General features: G+C 40.9%; 1 protein-coding gene across 1 annotated transcript in view; it reads left to right on the top strand.

Annotated features, from left to right (window-relative positions):
* Positions 1-19,089, top strand: part of ARFGEF1 (ADP ribosylation factor guanine nucleotide exchange factor 1) — a 489,402-nt gene that overhangs the window by 318,122 nt on the left and 152,191 nt on the right. The window contains 3 exon segments of the mRNA XM_053715099.1: positions 10,577-10,688; positions 12,788-12,937; positions 12,939-12,994. Coding sequence (XP_053571074.1) covers positions 10,577-10,688; positions 12,788-12,937; positions 12,939-12,994 — 318 coding nt within the window.

Raw genomic sequence — 19,089 nt, 5'->3', positions numbered from 1 at the left:
TAAAACCATCTTCTACACAGGCCTTTATGCATCCATTATCTGTTGAAAATGTATTAAGCATATCTATGGGTTTTCTCTTATTTATGGTAAAACGTTATGGTTTTAGATAAGGGACTAAAGGTGTCCTAATCCAACTTTATTCTTTGCTTCGCGCTTAGGATCTATGTGTCTGGTAATCAGAGATACTGGGTTGAATTCAGTAGTAGCATAGCTAGTGTCTTTTGCAGATGGGGTGCTTCTCATTGACTTTACTGAAAATTTGTAGTGACATGCTGTTCACGTACAAAAGAATCTAAACGTAAATTAACCCACATAAAGGAGTTATTTGTGTAATCTGAATCTCTTACCAGAAACTATTATTATTAGTATCCTTTTTTTATAAAGTGGTAACAAATTACGCAGTCTGTAACATTAAGTATACAGTTTATGGAGTGTAATAGTCAGAAGACATTTACATAAATTATAAGGGTAAGAGAGCCCTGCCTTTGAGTCACTGTAAGTTGTAAACCTTCTTTACATAAAATGATCAACAGGGCAGGTGGACTTGTGACCTACATTGTAAATGAGTACAAGGGGAAGTTGAGGGAAACATAAGTAGTAGAGGACATCTTAATATACATTATATACATCCTTGAACAGATATGTTTTTAAGGAAACACTTGAAGTTTTGAGACTAGAGGAAAGTCTGACCTTAGCGAGGCAAGGAGTTCCATATGATAGGTGCAGTTCTAGAAAAGTCTTGCAGACGAGAGTGTGAGGAAGCAATGAAAGATGAGGAAAGAAGTAGGACAGAGCAGAGGGAGCGAGTTGGGAGTATTTATGACAAGAGGAGAAATATAGTAGGGAGCAGTGTTGGTTAGGGTAAAGAATGTTTATTTTAATTCTTGAGGCTAAAGGAAGCCAGAGGAGGTAACATAGTAGATGAGGTTTGAAAAAAAGACTGAAGTCCACCCAGTTCAACTTTTACCAAATCAATTTTTTTTTTTACAAAAAAGCTCCAGTTGATCTTAAATTAATCCCATTAAAAGGTGACCTATTTAACACAAACAATCGTATCCCTGAAATCTTTTTCTAGCCAGAAATGTATCCAAACCATTTTAAATGTATCTAAGGTATTGGCATTCACTACCGCCCTTTGGTAATGAGTTCCACAGTTTTATTGCTCTTACAGTGAATAAATGTTTCCGTTGCAAGAGATTAAAATCTCCTTTCCTCCAGCCTAAAAATTGTGACCTCTTGTCGCAAACAATTTTCTTGGAATAAATAGAGCTTCTGAAATCTCTATAAATCTCTATAAATGGGTCTTGAATATTTTTATATCTAGTAATCATGTCACCCCTCAAGCGCCTTTTTTTCTTGAGAAAATAGACCCAGTTTGGCTATTCTCTCCTCATTCTCTATTCCCCTTATTAGCTTTGTGGCCCTTCTCTGAAATTTTCCCTTTCTGCAATGTCTTTTTGAGATCAGTCCCCAGAACTGCAATCCATACTCATGGTGAGGTCTTACCAGGGATTTATATAGTGACAGAATGATGCTTTCCTCCCTTGCATCAATGCCTCTTTTAATACATGCTAGTATTTTATTAGCCTTAGAAGCCGATGCCTTGAATTTTGCACCCATCTTTAGCTTATCATCTATTACTGCTTTCAAATTCCTTTCTTCCTCTTTTTGCTAAGTCTAGTCCCATTTAAATAATACATTGCCTGCTTATTTTTACTTCCAAAATGTAGAACCTTGCATTTTCATGTATTAAATCTCATTTTCCATTTACCTGCCCATACTAATTATAGCTTTTTTCCTAGTTGGCTCCTCTATTAATTGTGACAAGAAGTTATCCCTGAGAACATTTAAAAATCTATCTTCCTTATCTGAATTACTAGTTTCATTGGCCGAGTTTATGTCAGGTTAGTTAAAATCTCCCATAATTACAGCACTGATATTATTAGCAGCCTTTTCTATTTGCATTAGTAGTTGAGTTTCCTCCATGTGACTAATGTTGGGGAATTGTAGCATGTACCTAGTAATATTTTTTATGATTTTTTTCCCCCACTCCTTATTTCAACCCACAGGGTCTATACATTATCACCTGTATCATCATAAATATTTTCCCTTGTTGTAGGTTTAATATACATGCAGATTCCTCCACCCCTTTTATTACTCCTGCCCCTCTTAAATAAAGTATAACCCTCTAAGTAAACTACCCAGTCATGTGAATCATCCCACCAAGTTTGTTATACTGATAATTAGGGGTGCGCATCTTCACTGGTCTCACGATTCGATTACGATTATCATGTAAACGTGACGTGTTAATCGATTCGGCTCTTCACTTGCATCGATGCAGCATCGTTAAAGGCTGCATCGCGATGCGTCGTGGTGCCGATTATTTTCAACACCCCTACTGATAATATCATAGTACTCTTCTGTACTTAGAGCTCCAGCTCCCCCATTTTACCCAGGTGTTGGCAAAGAGGTGCAGCAGATGTGGAGCGATGCTTCAGGAAAATGAGCCTGGCAGAGGCATTCATGATGGATTGCAGTGGGGACCGGCGGTAGCTTGGGAGACCGGGGGGAGACAGAATTGCAGTAGTCAAGGCAGGAAATATGAGAGTGGATATGAATCATAGTTGTGTCTTGAGTGAGGAATTGGCAAATTTTACCCAGGTGTTGGCAAAGAGGTGCAGCAGATGTGGAGCGATGCTTAAGGAAAATGAGCCTGGCAGAGGCATTCATGATGGATTGCAGTGGGGACTGGCGGTAGCTTGGGAGACCGGGGGAGACAGAATTGCAGTAGTCAAGGCAGGAAATATGAGAGTGGATATGAATCATAGTTGTGTCTTGAGTGAGGAATTGACAAATTTAAGAGATATTTTTAAGGTGGAAATGGCTGGCGTTAACTATGGACTTAATGTGGGAAGCAACGAAAGTTAAAGTGTGTCCCCAGTGCAGCGGATCTGAGGGGTAGAGACAATGACAGTTTTCCACAGTAAGTGAGATTTGGAGAATGGGGAGATTGGTAGAGGGAGGAAATAGGAGCTCAGTTTTAGAGGTTCAGCTTTAGTTAGTGAGAATCCATCCAGGTTGAGATATTAGCTATTCAGCTGGTGACACGAGTCAACAGGGAAGAGGAAATGTCTGGTGCAGAAAGGTAGATTTGGATCTCATCGGCATAAAGATGGTAGTGAAACACACAGGATTTGATTAAAGAGCTTTAAGATTTTGTGTAGACTGAGAAAAGAAGGGGACTTATAACTGAGCCTTGAGATACCCAATAGAGAGGAGTAGAGGGGAGGAGAAAGAGCCAGAGAAGGATACACTAAAGGTACAGTTATAAAGATATGAAGAAAGCCCGCAGTAGAGCTGTCTCACGTATACCCATGGATTGAAGGGTCTGGAGCAACAATGGACAGTCAACAGTGTCAAAGGCTGCAGAGAGGTCTAAACGGATTAGCATTGAATAGTGACCTTTATGCTTGGCAGTAAGCAGGACATTTGTCAACTTGGTGATTGCTGTTTCAGAAGAGTGTTGGGCGTTTGCAAGATTTCCTCCAGTGCCTTTCTGCAGCGCGGGTGCAAACGATTATAAAATGATTGCATTTATAGAACATTGTGTTTGAAGAATTGATATTATAAATGTTAATTTAAAAACAAACCAACAAGGGTAATTAGTGCAAATTAAAATGCTGAGCTCCCTTTTTAAAATGATCTAGAGAAAATTATAAAAAAAAAAAGTTATACATTCAAACACCAAAAAAGGAGCGCTGGTTAACACAATAGGAGGTGTCTAACTCTACCTATAGGTCACCTGCTAGACAGTATGAGTCCCTATAAGCTATTGCGTGTCGTATTCAATTATTTAGATATAAATTAATTAATTATATATTACAGATACACCATGTGAAAAATATACAATTTCACAGAAAGTTAATTACGTCAAATATATTCCGGAATATAAAAAAAAATATTAATTAAAAACATTAGACACAAACATACTTCAATTAATATAGTATACACAAGAATATTATAAACAGTACTAGAATGTGAATACACAAAAAAAGATCTTTATACAACTAGACTGAAGCGTCTTGATGCAGTTAGATAAAACGGAGTATTAATCTAGGTCCTCAGAGGTTCCCGTTACAGGTGATAAGATGTTTAAAGGAATGGTGTATTCAAGTACTTACACCAGGTGTTGGCGCTTCTGTTTTATTGGAAGTCCAAACGTCCACAGACAGCTTTATTTGAAATCTAAATTGTGATATATATTTTTTTTATTTATTTCAAAACATTGTAATGTCTTGCAGTGGAGACTTTTGGTTGCATTTTCTTTCCTAAGACATGGAGAGTCCACAATGTCATTCCAATTACTAGTGGGAATATCACTCCTGGCCAGCAGGAGGAGGCAAAGAGCACCACAGCAAAGCTATTAAGTGTTACTCCCCTACCCATAATCCCCAGTCATTTTCTTTGCCTCTGTCAATGGAGGAGGTGAAGTTTTGATGTCTGAAGAATTTAAACCTTTTTGGGTATCTTTCCCTGCAAGCAAGGATTTGGGTTTAGCTGAGTCCACGTCAATCTTTTCAGTAGAGTAGTGGTGGCTTTTAAGCAGTTAGGAAGTTGTGAGGTGGTCCTTACTTTGTTTCCTAAAATATTGCTGCCCTAGTTATAGAAAGCCAGAGTTGGTTACTCTGTTCTTTCTTTTTCTACAGAGCTCTGTGAGGAGTATGTGTCCTTTCACACCTTGTAAGCTGTCGTCCTGCCTGACAGCTAGATTGCAGGTAAGTGCCTTTTGTCTTCTAGGTATTGTAGACTTGCGCGTAAGAAGATTGAGCTGCAACTTTATTTTGGGACATATTATATCCTTTATATAGGATATTTATAGGCAGGGTGCAGGCACTGTATTTGTGATAAGGAGACTAAGGGGTTAATACTTTTATTGGTTTAAAGTATATCCTTTATTGTTCATTGTGGCTCATGTTCTATTTATACATAAGGGTTTATGTATTTTGAGGAGATTGGGCTAAATTGTTTGTATCGTTTAACGGTCTTGCAGAAAATCAGTCTGTTTTTCAGAAACGCACGCTTTTAATTTAGCTGCACAGTTTCTAGTTGGATAGTCATGTGACTTCCGCTCTTCCACATTCAGTTTCTAAAGTGGAGCGGCGTTGTCACTGTCCGACAGCTCCTGTGCTCATTTCACTCTGGGTAATGCTTGAATCGGCAGCAGAGTCCTCTGACGTTTTTTTCATTATCACAATCTGCAGTTTGTAACAGTGTGAATCTTTTGTCTGATTTTTATTTCAGTGGTCAGGTAAGACACCTGAGTCAGGCTGAGGTGCAGAGGTCCTGATTCAGTTTATTTAGCTAGCGTTGGGAAGCATTTAAATATAAGTAGTGTTAAACGCTCTGAGGTATTATTATTTTCTTTAAGTGACGGTACCAAATAAAATAAAATAAAAAGTTCACAATTAATTTAGGAAAAAGATGATATACACATGGATCAAGACTCTGTGTCTTTTGATAAATGCTCGTTATGCCTTGAGGCACAATTTGTTTTGCCTATGCAATTCTGTGCTGCATGCTTAGCTACAACTCTTGAGTGTAAAGATAGATTGTTGCCCTCTGAGCCCAATGTCTCTCAGGATGATGCTGTTCAGGCAATGCCACAGCTTTCTCCTCAAACGTCCCAAGCATTAATGGTGTCACATACAGTGCCCTGCAGTTCCTCACAGCCTCCTTTAGGAGTTTATATGCCATCAGATTTTGCGGCACAGATATCTTCTGCGATATCTGCGGCATTATCTGCTTTTCCCATCTTGGGGATGCGCAAGAGGTAAACTAAACATTTTTTAGACAGTAAGGTGTCTGTCCCATTAGCTGCTGTGCGGGTTGCCCTCCCTCATAACTCTGATGAGGAGGTTACCTCGGTAGCTTCTGAGGGTGAGATCTCAGATTCTGACAGTGTTAATCCTTTGTCTGAAGTTGAAGTAGTAAATTTCAGATTTAAAGGGACACTAAACCCATTTTTTTTTCGTGATTCAGAGCATGAAATTTTAAGCAACTTTCTCATTTACTCCTATTATCAAATGTTGTTCATTCTCTTGGTATCTTTATTTGAATTCAAGAATGTAAGTTTGGATGCAGGCCCATTTTTGGTGTACAACCTGGGTTGTCCTTGCTGATTGGTGGATACATTCATCCACCAATAAAAAAGTGCTGTCCAGAGGTCTGAACCAGAATAAAACGCTTAGATGCCTTCTTTTTCAAATAAAGATAGCAAGAAAATGAAGAAAAAGTTTGGGTTCAGTGTCCCTTTAAGCTTGAACACCTTGGTGTACTTAATGGAAGTATTGGCTACTTTGGGACGAAGTCCGATACTTCTGTCGTTGGTCAACCCTAAGAAATCTAGTAAACTTAATAAATACTATGATGTTCCTTCCTATGTGGAAGTGTTTCCTGTACCAGACCATGTGACGTAGATTATTACATAGGAATGGGAAAGGACAGGGATACCTTTCTCCCCGTCTCCCATCTTTAAAAAGATGTTTCCTGTTGCTGACTCCATTAAAGATTTATGGCGCACGGTGCCTAAAGTAGAAGGGGCTATTTCTACTCTGGCTAAAAGAACTACGATCCCTATAGAGGAAAGCTGTTCCTTTAAGGATCCCATGGACAAGAAGCTGGAGGCTTATTTGAAAAAGATGTATGTTCATCAGGGTCTTCAATGGCAACCTGCAGTTTGTATTGCCACAGTAGCTAGTGCAGGATCTTATTGGTGCAATGCCTTGTCTGAATCAATTTTAGAAGAGACATTGGAGGAGATTCAATATAGGATTAAGGGTCTCAAACTAGCCAATTCCTTTATTTCTGATGCTAACATGCAAGTTATCAGACTGGGAGCCAAGATGTCTGGTTTCACTGTCCTAGCCCGCAGGGCTTTGTGGCTAAAATCTTGGTCAGCTGATGTTACCTCCAAGTCCAAGCTTTTGGCGCTTCCTTACAAGGGTAAAACCTTGTTTGGACCTGGTCTGGCAGAAATTATTTCTGATATTACGGGTGGAAAAGGGTCTTTTCTACCACAAGACAAGAAGAACTAACCTAAAGGACGTCAAAGTAATTTTTGTTTCTTTCATAACTTCAAAGGTCAAAAGTCTTGCTCTCCCTCTTCCAAGCAGGAGCAGTCCAAGTCTTCTTGGAAGCCCAATCAGTCTTGGAATAAGGGGAAGCAATCTAAGAAACCCTCAGCTGAGTCTAAGTCAGCATAAAGGATCAGCGCCCGGGATCGGATCAAGTGGGGGGCAGACTTTCCTGTTTTATCAAGCGTGATGTCCCAGATCCGTGGGCTGTGGACATAGTATCTCAAGGGGTACAAATAAGAATTCAATCTTGCCCTCCCAAGGGGCAGATTCCACTTCTCAAGATTATCTGCAGACCAGGTAAAAAGAAAGGCATTCTTGAACTGCGTCAATTATCTATTTCCCTGGGAGTAATTGTTCCAGTTCCACTAAGGGAACAGGGTCTAGGATTTTATTCAAATCCTGTGGTTCCCAAAAAGAGGAGGGAACTTTTAAACCCATTTTAGACCTGAAGTGTCTCAACAAATTTCTCAGGGTACCGTCCTTCAAATGGGAAACCATTTGTTCCATTCTTCCTTTGGTCAAGAGGGGTCAGTTCATGACGACCATAGACCCTGAAGGACGCGTATCTTCATGTTCCCATCACAAGGATCATCACAAATTCCTGAGATTTGCTTTTCTAGACAAGCACATTTAGTTTGTGGCTCTTCCGTTTGGCCTTGCCACAGTTACCAGAATCTTCTCAAGCAGTGGTCAGGCCTCAGGGAATTGCTGTGGCGCCCTACCTGGACGTCATATTGGTTCAGGCGCCATCTTTTCAACAAGCAAACTTTCCTACAGAGATCTTGGTGTCTTTTCTACGTTCCCACAGATGGAAAGTGAATCTGGAAAAGAGTTCCCTTGTTCCAGCTACAAGGTTGATTTTCTTAGGGACCGTCATAGATTCCCTATCTATGAAATTTTTTCTGACAGAGGTCAGAAAATCCAAAATTCTCTTCTCTTGCCTCTCTCTTCAGTCTACTGTTCGGCCATCAGTGGCTCAATGCATGGAGATAATTGGTCTGATGTCGCTTCCATGAACATCATTCCCTTTCCGCAATTCCATTTGAGAGCTTTGCAATTTTGCATGCTCAGACAATGGAACGGAGACCATTCGGATCTGTCTCAGAGGATAGATCTAGACCAGTCGACAAGTGACGCTCTCCCTTGGTGGCTTTCTCACGAGCATCTGTCACAGGGCACATGCTTCCGGAGACATCCTCTGTGATTGTGAACACGGATGCCAGCTGCTAGGCTGGGGAGCAGTCTGGGGACTCGTTAAAGGCGCAGGGAACTTGGACTTGGGAGGAGTCTGCTCCCCCATAAACATCTTGGAGTTGAGGAGTGATTTACAATGCTCTGATGGCTTTGTCCTCAATTGTCCTTAGCCCGGTTTATCAGGTTCCAGTCGAACAACATCACCTCAGTGGCTTACACCAACCACCAGGGAGGAATTCTGAGTTTCCTTAGCCATGAAGGAGGTGGCTCAGATTATTCAGTGGGCGGGTAACTCACAATTGTTGTCTATCTGCCATAGGACATTCCTGAGTGGGCTCTCCATCCGGAGGTGTTCTCCAGGTTAACCCTCAAATGGGGGGTGCCGGAGTTGGATCTGATGCGTCTCGGCAGAACGCCAAGCTTCCAAGGTATGGTTCAAGGTCAAGAGATCTGATAGATGCTCTGGCGGTTCCTTGGTTTTTCGGTCTAGCATATCTTTTTCCTCCATTTGCGCTCCTTCCACGAGTCATTGCTTGTATCAAACAGGAGAGAGTATCCGTAATTTTAATAGCTCCTGGGTGGCTTTGCAGGATCTGGTATGCAGACCTAGTGAAGATGTCATCTCTGCCATTTTGGAGGTTGCCTCTGAGATAGGACCTTCTAATTCAGGGTCCTTTCCTCCATCCAAATCTCGTTTCTCTGAAGCTGACTGCTTGGAGATTGAACACTTAGTTCTGGCTAAGCGTGGGTTTTCTCAGTCGCTCATTGAGACCATGCTGCAGGCTTGCATGCCTGTTACTCGTACAAATTTACAATAAGATATGGTGTAAATAACTTTTATTGGTGTGAATCAAAGAGCTACTTTTGGAGTAGGTTCAGGATTCCTAGAATGTTGTCCTTTCTCCAGGAAGTTCTGGAGAAAGAGTTGTCAGTCAGTTCTCTGAAAGGTCAGATTTCTGCATTATCTATTCTTTTACATAAGCGTCTGGTGGATGTGCCAGTTGTTCAATCTTTTTGTCAGGCCTTGGTCAGAATCAGGCCTGTGTTTAAGCCTGTTGCTCCTCCTTGGAGCCTTAACTTTGTTCTTAAAGTTTTGCAGCAGGCTCCGTTTGAGCCAATGCATTCCATAGATAGGTTGTTATTTCGGAAGGTTTTGTTTCCCTTTGCTATTTCTTCTGCTCTGAGAGTTTAGGGAACTCTCGGCTTTGCAGTATGATTCGCTGTGTGATTTCATGTGGATAAGGCCTCTCTTCATACTAAATTTGGTTTTCTCCCTAAAGTGGTTTCGGATAGAAATAATAATCAGGAAATTGTTGTTCCTTCTCTCTGTCCCAATCCTTCTTCTCATAAGGAACGTCTGTTGCACAACTTGGATGTTGTGCATGCTCTAAAATTCTACCTACAGGCGACTTAGGATTTTCGCCAGTCTTATACCATGTTTGTTTTTTTTCTCAGGAAAGTGTAAGGGTCAGAAGGCTACTGCTATTCTCGTTCCCTCTGGTTTTAGAAGTATAATTTGGTTTTTGCTTATGAGACTGCTGGTCAGCAGCCTTCTGAGAGAATTACAGCTCATTCCACTAGGGCTGTCTCCTCTTCTTGGGCTTTCAAAAATGAAGCTTCTGTTTAACAGATTTGCAAGGCTGTAACTTGGTCCTCTCTGCATACTTTTTTCCAAATTTGATACTTTTGACTAGGCTGGGGCCTTTTTTGGGAGAAATGTTCTTCAAGCGGTGGTGCCTTCTGTTTAGGTCTGCCTGTCTTGTTCTCCTTCCCTATTCATTCCGTGTCCTCTAGCTTGGGTATTGGTTCCCACTAGTAATTGGAATGACGTTGTGGACTCTCCATGTCTTAGGAAAGAAAACAAAATTTATGCTCACCTGATAAATTTCTTTCTTTCCGGACATTGAGCGTCCACGACTCCACCCTTTATTAGACAGCTATTTTTGACTAACCCCAGGCACCTCTACACCTTTGTGTTATTCCTTTTTCCATTTCCCTTCGGTTGAATGACGGGGGATTATGGGTAGGGGAGTGACACTTAATAGCTTTGCTGTGGTGCTCTTTTCCTCCTCCTGCTGGCCAGGAGTGATATTCCACTAGTAATTGGAATGACTGTTGTGGACTCTCATGTCCGGAAAGAAAAAATTTATCAGGTGAGCATAAATGTTATTTGTGCAGCCTGCAATGCTTTTGGTACTTCTCTGCAGCAATGTTTAGTAACAAACATATTTCAATCACACATGCAGATTTAATAAAAAGCCAAAAAGAGGAATTCAGTATTTACAAGAACAAGGGATGCTTGGAATTACACCAGAAGATATAGCCCAATTCTTGCATCAAGAGGAAAGATTAGACTCGGTAAGAACATAACTTTTCTTGTCTTCTGATTCTAGGAATGACTTTACTGTGAACTACATAATTATCTAAAGTTTTAATTATTATTTATGAGAAATAGAGCTTTCAATCTTAATAGACGAGTGACAGCTGATGGCTCGCAGGTATAATTGGCAAGAATTTGTGAGTGTTCAGGATGCTGAGGTGATGGTGATGTTTTCAATATTGAGGAAGATTTCTTCCTTTGTTTTAGAATGGGTTATCAGTTTAAGTTCAGTCTTTAATTTTGAGGTGTGTAGAGGGTGATAGGGATATGGAAGAGACAGTAACCAGTTAATAAAATATAGATTATTAACCCTTGGTATACAGATGGTTATGGAACCCAAAGGAGTTCCGACAAATTATGTAACATGGAGTTTAATGGTTAAATATATTTTAAAACATTTAAACAAAAGTTAAAGAGCAGTTATGACTGATCATTTAGAACATATAGCAGATTTATGTACTTAATGCGCTAAATTAGGAGATAAACGAAATTTGAGGCATGAGTGAGGAATTGCATTACATTATAAAATGTGGTTTTCAACAGGAATATGTCCTTTAAAGGATACATCTTATTCAGTTTCACAAGTCCCTTTAAAGGATACATCTTATTCAGTTTCACAAGTCCCTTTAAAGGATACATCTTATTCAGTTTCACAAGTCCCTTTAAAGGGATATGAAACCCAAAAATATTATTTGTATGCAGACAAAGCATTCAACTTTAAAAAAGTTTCCAATTTAGTTCTATTATCACATTTGCTTCTTTTCCGTGATATTCTTTCTTAAAGTGAATGTAAATATTGATGTTTAAGTGCCCGGTTTTTAAAACTTTGATTAAAAACAGGGGCACTTTAATTCATCAAAATTTACATTTCACTCCTGTTGTGACAAAAAAACTTACCTTTTAAACTTCACAGCAGCTGCTGCTTCCTCCGGTCTCACAAGCCATTTCTGATGTCAGAAATGATTGATAGGTCATCCTCCAATCACAGATTCCCCCCCCGGGGGATTCAGTGTCTGATTCACTGCTGTGATTGGAGGAAGCCAGATACCTCATTTTAGACCCAGGAAGAGGCTTTGAAACAGGTGGAGGAAGCTGGAGCTGCTGTGAAGATTAAAAAGTAAGTTTATTTTCACAACAGGAGTGAAATGAAAATATTGATGAATTTAAAGTGCCCTTGTTTTTAATCAAAGTTTTAAAAAACCGGGGTACTTTAGCATCAAAATTTACATTCACTTTAAAGAGATACCTAGGTAGGTGCATAGAGCACTACATGGCAGGAAATAGGGCTGCCATCTTGTGCTCTTGCAAATGGATAACAGTCGTGCAAAACTGCTGCCATATAGTGCTCCAGACATGGGCATGATTCTAAGCTAAACAAAAGATGCAAAGAGAATGAAGAAAAATTGATAATAGAAGTAAATTAAGAAAGTTGGGTAAAGGTGGGGAAAAACTCCACATTTACCTTATATTTTATTTAAACCTTATATTTTTACCGTGGGAATTACTTCAGAACTTACATTTTACAGTGGGAATTACTTAAGAAAAGTAACGCGAGGGGAGGTCGGACCATGGATAGGTTCCCAGCGGCGGTTGCGGAGCCCTGAGGCCGGTATTAGAACAGATCGCTCTGTTCCAATATCGTGCCCAGGAGCCGCAAAACACTGTTCCAATATCTTTTCAGCCGCTGCTGGGAAAGTATCCATGGCCCCCCGCACGGTGGGATGTGGTAACGCACTGGAATTTGGGACGTTAAGCTACACTTTTACCGAAAGTTGTTTAAAATTGTATGCTCTATCTGAATCATGAAAGAAAATTATGGGTTTAATATTCAAGACCGCAAAGACAGGTTTAGAATTAAGTAACTGGCCCAATGAGCTAACTAAATAATGCTGCTTTTTATTTATTGGGGACATTTCTATTTATAGAGTTAAAACCTCCATACTTGCCTCTAGAGAGGGTCACTGAAACCATTTAAACTTTTTAGACTGCACATGTAGCAGCGATGGTAGTAGCCATTTCACTTTCATCTTGGACCAATGCATATTAAGTGGTTTATTTTTGTATTTTTGCCTTGCAGACTCAGGTTGGAGAGTTTCTTGGAGACAATGAGAAATTTAGCAAGGAAGTCATGTACGCATATGTGGACCAGCATGATTTCTCAGGGAAGGACTTTGTCTCTGCCCTGCGGATGTTTCTTGAAGGATTTCGCTTGCCAGGAGAAGCCCAAAAAAATTGATCGCTTAATGGAGAAGTTTGCTGCTCGATATTTAGAGTGCAATCAAGGGTTAGTAGCATTATTTTCTAGTATAATTTGTAATCTTGTAGAAGTGTGCAATGCCGCAAGGAGGAATCCTGTAGGTCTACCCAAAAGTCGTCACTTTCCAAAACACAATTTACAAGCAAATGTCCAGGTAAAGTTTACAATTTGATATGACTTCACTTTTATTATAGACCTTATAGTTTATGAAATTTGAAATTAATGAAGTGGAAAATTTTGTGACAATAAAACAACAGTCTGTTCTAGAGGCTTAAAGGGAAATTAAACACAACATTTTTCTTTCATGATTCAGATAGAACATACCATTTTAAACAACTTTCTATTTTACTTCTATTATCAAATTTGCTTCATTCTCTTGGTATCCTTTGTTGAAGGAACTGCAAAGCACTACTGGGAGCTAGCTGAGCACATTTGGTGAGCCAATGACAAGTCATATATGTGCAGCCACCAATCAGCAGCTAGCTCCCAGCATTTTTCTCATGCTTATGCTTTGCATAAGTTTTTGTTTTTATTCTTGTGAGGCATGTCACTGTCCACTAGTTGAGCAGTTATAGTTCTCAGCCAGTGAGCAATTAGTCCTTAAACAGACATAAACCCCAACATTTTGCTTTCATGATTCAGATAGAGAATATTATTTTAAACAACTTTCCAGTTTACTTCTATTTTCTAATGTGCGTCATTCTCTTAGTATCCTTTGTTGAAGAAAAATCAATGCACATGGGTGAGCCAATAACATTAGCTGTATATTTGTAGCAACCAATCAGCAGCTCCTAAACCTACCCTAGGTATGCTTTTAACCAAAAGATACCAAGAGAATGAAACAAATTAGATAATATAAGTAAATTGGAACGTTGTTTAAAATTGTATGTTCTATCTGAATCATGAATGGGTTTCATGCCCCATTTAAGTTCCATACTACACAGACATGCATTTCCCATTTGCTTCAAAATTAACCTTTCTCCAACATTGGTGTGTCCGGTCCACGGGGTCATCCTTACTTGTGGGAATATCTCTTCCCCAACAGGAAATGGCAAAGAGTCCCAGCAAAGCTGGCCATATAGTCCCTCCTAGGCTCCGCCCACCCCAGTCATTCTCTTTGCCGTTGCACAGGCAACATCTCCACGGAGATGGTTAAGAGTATGTGGTGTTTAGTTGTAGTTTTTTATTCTACTATCAAGAGTTTGTTATTTTAAAATAGTGCTGGTATGTACTATTTTACTCTGAAACAGAAAAAGATGAAGAATTCTGTTTGTGAGAGGAAGATGATTTTAGCAGACAGTAACTAAAATCCTTTGCTGTTTCCACATAGGACTGTTGAGATGAAGTAACTTCAGTTGGGGGAAACAGTTAGCAGACTTTTCTGCTTAAGGTATGACTAGCCATATTTCTAACAAGACTGTGTAATGCTGGAAGGCTGTCATTTCCCCTCATGGGGACCGGTAAGCCATTTTCTTAGTCTCAAGCAGAATAAAGGGCTTAATATGGGCTATAAAACTGGTAGACACTTTTATGGGCACAATCGATTGCTTTATTTGGGCATTTTATACATGTTTATGCTGGGTTTTTCACATTTATAAACTTGGGGAACGTTTTTTAACGTCAGGCAATATGTTAGACACCTTTTCCAGTCAGGAAGGGCCTTCCCAGTTGTAGGCTGAGCCTCATTTTGGCGCCATTACTGTGCAGTTGTTTTTGAGAGCAAGACATGCAGATGCATGTGTGAGGACCTGAAAATAGTTGGAAAAGTTCCTAGAAGGCGTCATTTGGTATCGTATTCCCCTCTGGGCTTGGTAGAGTCGCAGCAAAGGCTGTAGCTGGGACTGTAGAGGGGTTAAAACTGTAACCGGCTCCGGTTTCGTTATTTGAAGGGTTAAAGCTCTGAAAATTGGTGTGCAATACTTTTAATGCTTTAAGACACTGTGGTGAAATTTTGGTAAATTTTGAACAATTCCTTCATATTTTTTCACATATTCAGTAATAAAGTGTGCTCTGTTTAAAATTTAAAGAGACAGTAACGGTTTTGTTTTAAAACGGTTTTTGTGTTTTACTGACAAGTTTAAGCCTGTTTAACATGTCTGTGCCTTCAGATAAGCTATGTTCTATATGTATGAAAGTAAATGTGTCTCCCCCTTCTAAATTATGTGATAATTGTGCCAAAGCGTCCAAACAGAGTAAGGACAGTACTGTCACAGATAATGAAGTTGCCCAAGATGATTCATCAGATGAAGGGAGTAGACATGGTTCTACATCATCTCCTTCTGTGTCTACACCAGTTTTGCCCACGCAGGAGGCCCCTAGTACTTCTAGCGCGCCAATGCTTATTACCATGCAACAATTGACGGCTGTAATGGATAACTCCATAGCAAATATTTTATCCAAAATGCCTGCATATCAGAGAAAGCGCGATTGCTCTGTTTTAAACACTGTAGAGCAGGAGGGCGCTGATGATAATTGTTCTGTCATACCCTCACACCAATCTGAAGGGGCCATGAGGGAGGTTTTGTCAGATGGGGAAATTTCAGATTCAGGAAAAATTTCCCAACAGGCTGAACCTGATGTTGTGACATTTAAATTTAAATTAGAACATCTCCGCGCACTGCTTAAGGAGATGTTATCTACTCTGGATGATTGTGACAACCTGGTCATTCCAGAAAAATTATGCAAGATGGACAAGTTCCTAGAGTTTCCGGTGCACCCAGACGCTTTTCCTATACCCAAGCGGGTGGCGGACATAGTGAATAAGGAATGGGAGAAGCCCGGCATACCTTTTGTTCCCCCTCCTATATTTAAGAAATTATTTTTTATGGCAGACAGTCTCTAAGGTCGAGGGGGCAGTTTCTACTCTAAACAAGCGCACTACTATTCCTATTGAGGATAATTGTGCTTTCAAAGATCCTATGGATAAAAAATTGCAGGGTTTGCTTAAAAAGATTTTTATACAGCAAGGTTACCTTCTTAAACCCATTTCGTGCATTGTTCCTGTCACTACAGCAGCGTGGTTCTGGTTCGAGGAACTAGAAAAGTCGCTCAGTAGAGAGACTCCATATGAGGAGGTTATGGACAGAGTTCACGCACTTAAGTTGGCTAACTCTTTTATTTTAGATGCCGCTTTGCAAATAGCTAGATTAGCGGCGAAAAATTCAGAGTTTGCGATTGTGGCGCGCAGAGCGCTTTGGCTAAAGTCTTGGTCAGCGGATGTTTCATCCAAGACAAAATTGCTTAATATCCCCTTCAAGGGTAAAACTCTCTTTGGGCCAGAATTGAAAGAGATTATCTCAGACATCACTGGGGGAAAGGGCCACGCCCTCCCACAAGATAGGCCTTTCAAAGCCAAGAATAAGTCTAATTTTCGTTCCTTTAGTAATTTCAGGAACGGACCGGGCTCTAATTCTGCATCCTCTAAGCAAGAGGGTAGTACCTCACAGACCAAACCAGCCTGGAAACCGATGCAAGGCTGGAACAAGGGTAAGCAGGCCAAGAAGCCTGCCTCTGCTAACAAAACAGCATGAAGGAGTAGCCCCCGATCCGGGACCGGATCTAGTGGGGGGCAGACTCTCTCTCTTTGCTCAGGCTTGGGCAAGAGATGTTCAGGATCCCTGGACGCTAGAAATAGTTTCTCAGGGTTATCTTCTGGAATTCAAGGAACTACCCCCAAGGGGAAGGTTCCACATGTCTCACTTATCCTCAAACCAAATAAAGAGACAGGCATTCTTACATTGTGTAGAAGACTTGTTAAAGATGGGAGTGATACACCCAGTTCCAACGGCGGAACAGGGAATGGGATTTTACTCAAATCTGTTTGTAGTTCCCAAAAAAGAGGGAACTTTCAGACAATCCTGGATTTAAAGATCCTAAACAAATTTCTCAGAGTACCATCGTTCAAGATGGAAACCATTCAAACGATTCTACCCACAATTCAGGAAGGTCAATTTATGACTACCGTGGATCTAAAGGATGCGTATCTTCATATCCCTATCCACAAAGAACATCATCAGTTCCTAAGGTTCGCCTTTCTGGACAAACATTACCAGTTTGTGGCCCTCCCATTCGGGTTAGCCACTGCTCCAAGGATTTTCACAAAGGTACTCGGATTCCTTCTAGCGGTTCTAAGACCAAGGGGCATTGCAGTAGTACCGTACTTGGACAACATTCTAGTACAAGCGTCGTCTCTTTCAAAGGTAAAGGCTCACTCAGACATCGTTCTGGCCTTTCTCAGATCTCACGGATGGAAGGTGAACATAGAAAAAAGTTCCCTGTCTCCGTCGACAAGAGTTCCCTTCTTGGGAACAATAATAGATTCCTTAGAAATTAGGATTTTCTTGACAGAAGTCAGAAAGTCAAAACTTCTAAACGCTTGTCAAGTTCTTCATTCTATTCCTCGTCCTTCCGTAGCTCAGTGCATGGAAGTAGTAGGATTGATGGTTGCAGCAATGGACATAGTTCCTTTTGCGCAAATTCATCTAAGACCATTACAACTGTGCATGATGAAACAGTGGAATGGGGACTATACAGACTTGTCTCCAGTGATTCAAGTAGATCAGAAGACCAGAGACTCACTCCGTTGGTGGCTAACCCAGGATCACCTATCCCAGGGAATGAGCTTCCGCAGACCAGAGTGGGTCATCGTCACGACCGACGCCAGCCTAGTGGGCTGGGGCGCGGTCTGGGAATCCCTGAAAGCTCAGGGACTGTGGTCGCGGGAAGAGTCTCTTCTCCCGATAAACATTCTGGAACTAAGAGCGATATTCAATGCTCTCAGGGCTTGGCCTCAGCTAGCAAAGGCCAGATTCATAAGATTCCAATCAGACAACATGACGACTGTTGCGTATCTCAATCATCAGGGGGGAACAAGGAGTTCCCTGGCGATGAAAGAAGTGACCAAAATAATGCAATGGGCGGAGAATCACTCCTGCCACCTATCTGCGATCCACATCCCAGGTGTGGAAAACTGGGAAGCGGATTATTTGAGTCGTCAGAGATTCCATCCGGGGGAGTGGGAACTCCACCCGGAGATCTTTGCCCAGTTGACGCAACTATGGGGCATTCCAGATATGGATCTGATGGCGTCTCGTCAGAACTTCAAGGTTCTTTGCTACGGGTCCAGATCCAGGGATCCCAAGGCGACTCTAGTGGATGCACTAGTAGCGCCTTGGACCTTCAACCTAGCTTATGTGTTTCCACCGTTTCCTCTCATTCCCAGGCTGGTAGCCAGGATCAAACAGGAGAGGGCCTCGGTGATATTAATAGCTCCTGCGTGGCCACGCAGGACTTGGTATGCAGACCTGGTGAATATGTCATCGGTTCCACCATGGAAGCTACCTTTGAGACAGGACCTTCTTGTTCAGGGTCCATTCGAACATCCAAATCTGGTCTCCCTCCAGCTGACGGCTTGGAGATTGAACGCTTGATTCTATCAAAGCGTGGGTTTTCAGATTCCATAATAGATACTCTGGTTCAAGCCAGAAAACCGGTAACTAGATAGATTTACCATAAAATATGGAAAAGATATATCTGCTGGTGTGAATCCAAGGGATTCCTAGGATTCTTTCCTTTCTGCAAGAAGGTTTGGATAAAGGATTATCTGCGAGTTCTCTAAGGGGACAGATTTCTGCTTTATCTGTCCTACTACACAAACGACTGGCAGTTGTGCCAGATGTTCAAGCATTTGTTCAGGCTTTGGTTAGGATCAAGCCTGTTTACAGACCTTTGACTCCTCCCTGGAGTTTAAATCTTGTTCTTTCAGTTCTTCAAGGGGTTCCGTTTGAACCTTTACATTCCATAGATATTAAGTTGTTATCTTGGAAAGTTTTGTTTTTGGTTGCTATTTCTTCTGCTAGAAGAGTTTCTGAGTTATCTGCTCTGCAGTGTACTCCACCCTATCTGGTGTTCCATTCAGATAAGGTGCTTCTGCGTACTAAGCCTGGTTTTCTACCAAAGGTTGTTTCCAACAAAAATATTAATCAGGAGATAGTTGTACCTTCTTTGTGTCCGAATCCAGTTTCAAAGAAGGAACGTTTGCTACACAATTTAGATGTAGTCCGTGCTCTAAAATTCTACTTAGAAGCTACAAACGAGTTTAGACAAACTTCTTCTCTGTTTGT

The sequence above is a fragment of the Bombina bombina genome, chromosome 5 (assembly GCF_027579735.1).
Source record: "Bombina bombina isolate aBomBom1 chromosome 5, aBomBom1.pri, whole genome shotgun sequence".
NCBI lineage: Eukaryota > Metazoa > Chordata > Amphibia > Anura > Bombinatoridae > Bombina > Bombina bombina.
The sequence above is the reverse complement of the archived record's forward strand: the minus strand, read 5'-3'. Positions and strand labels throughout refer to the sequence as shown.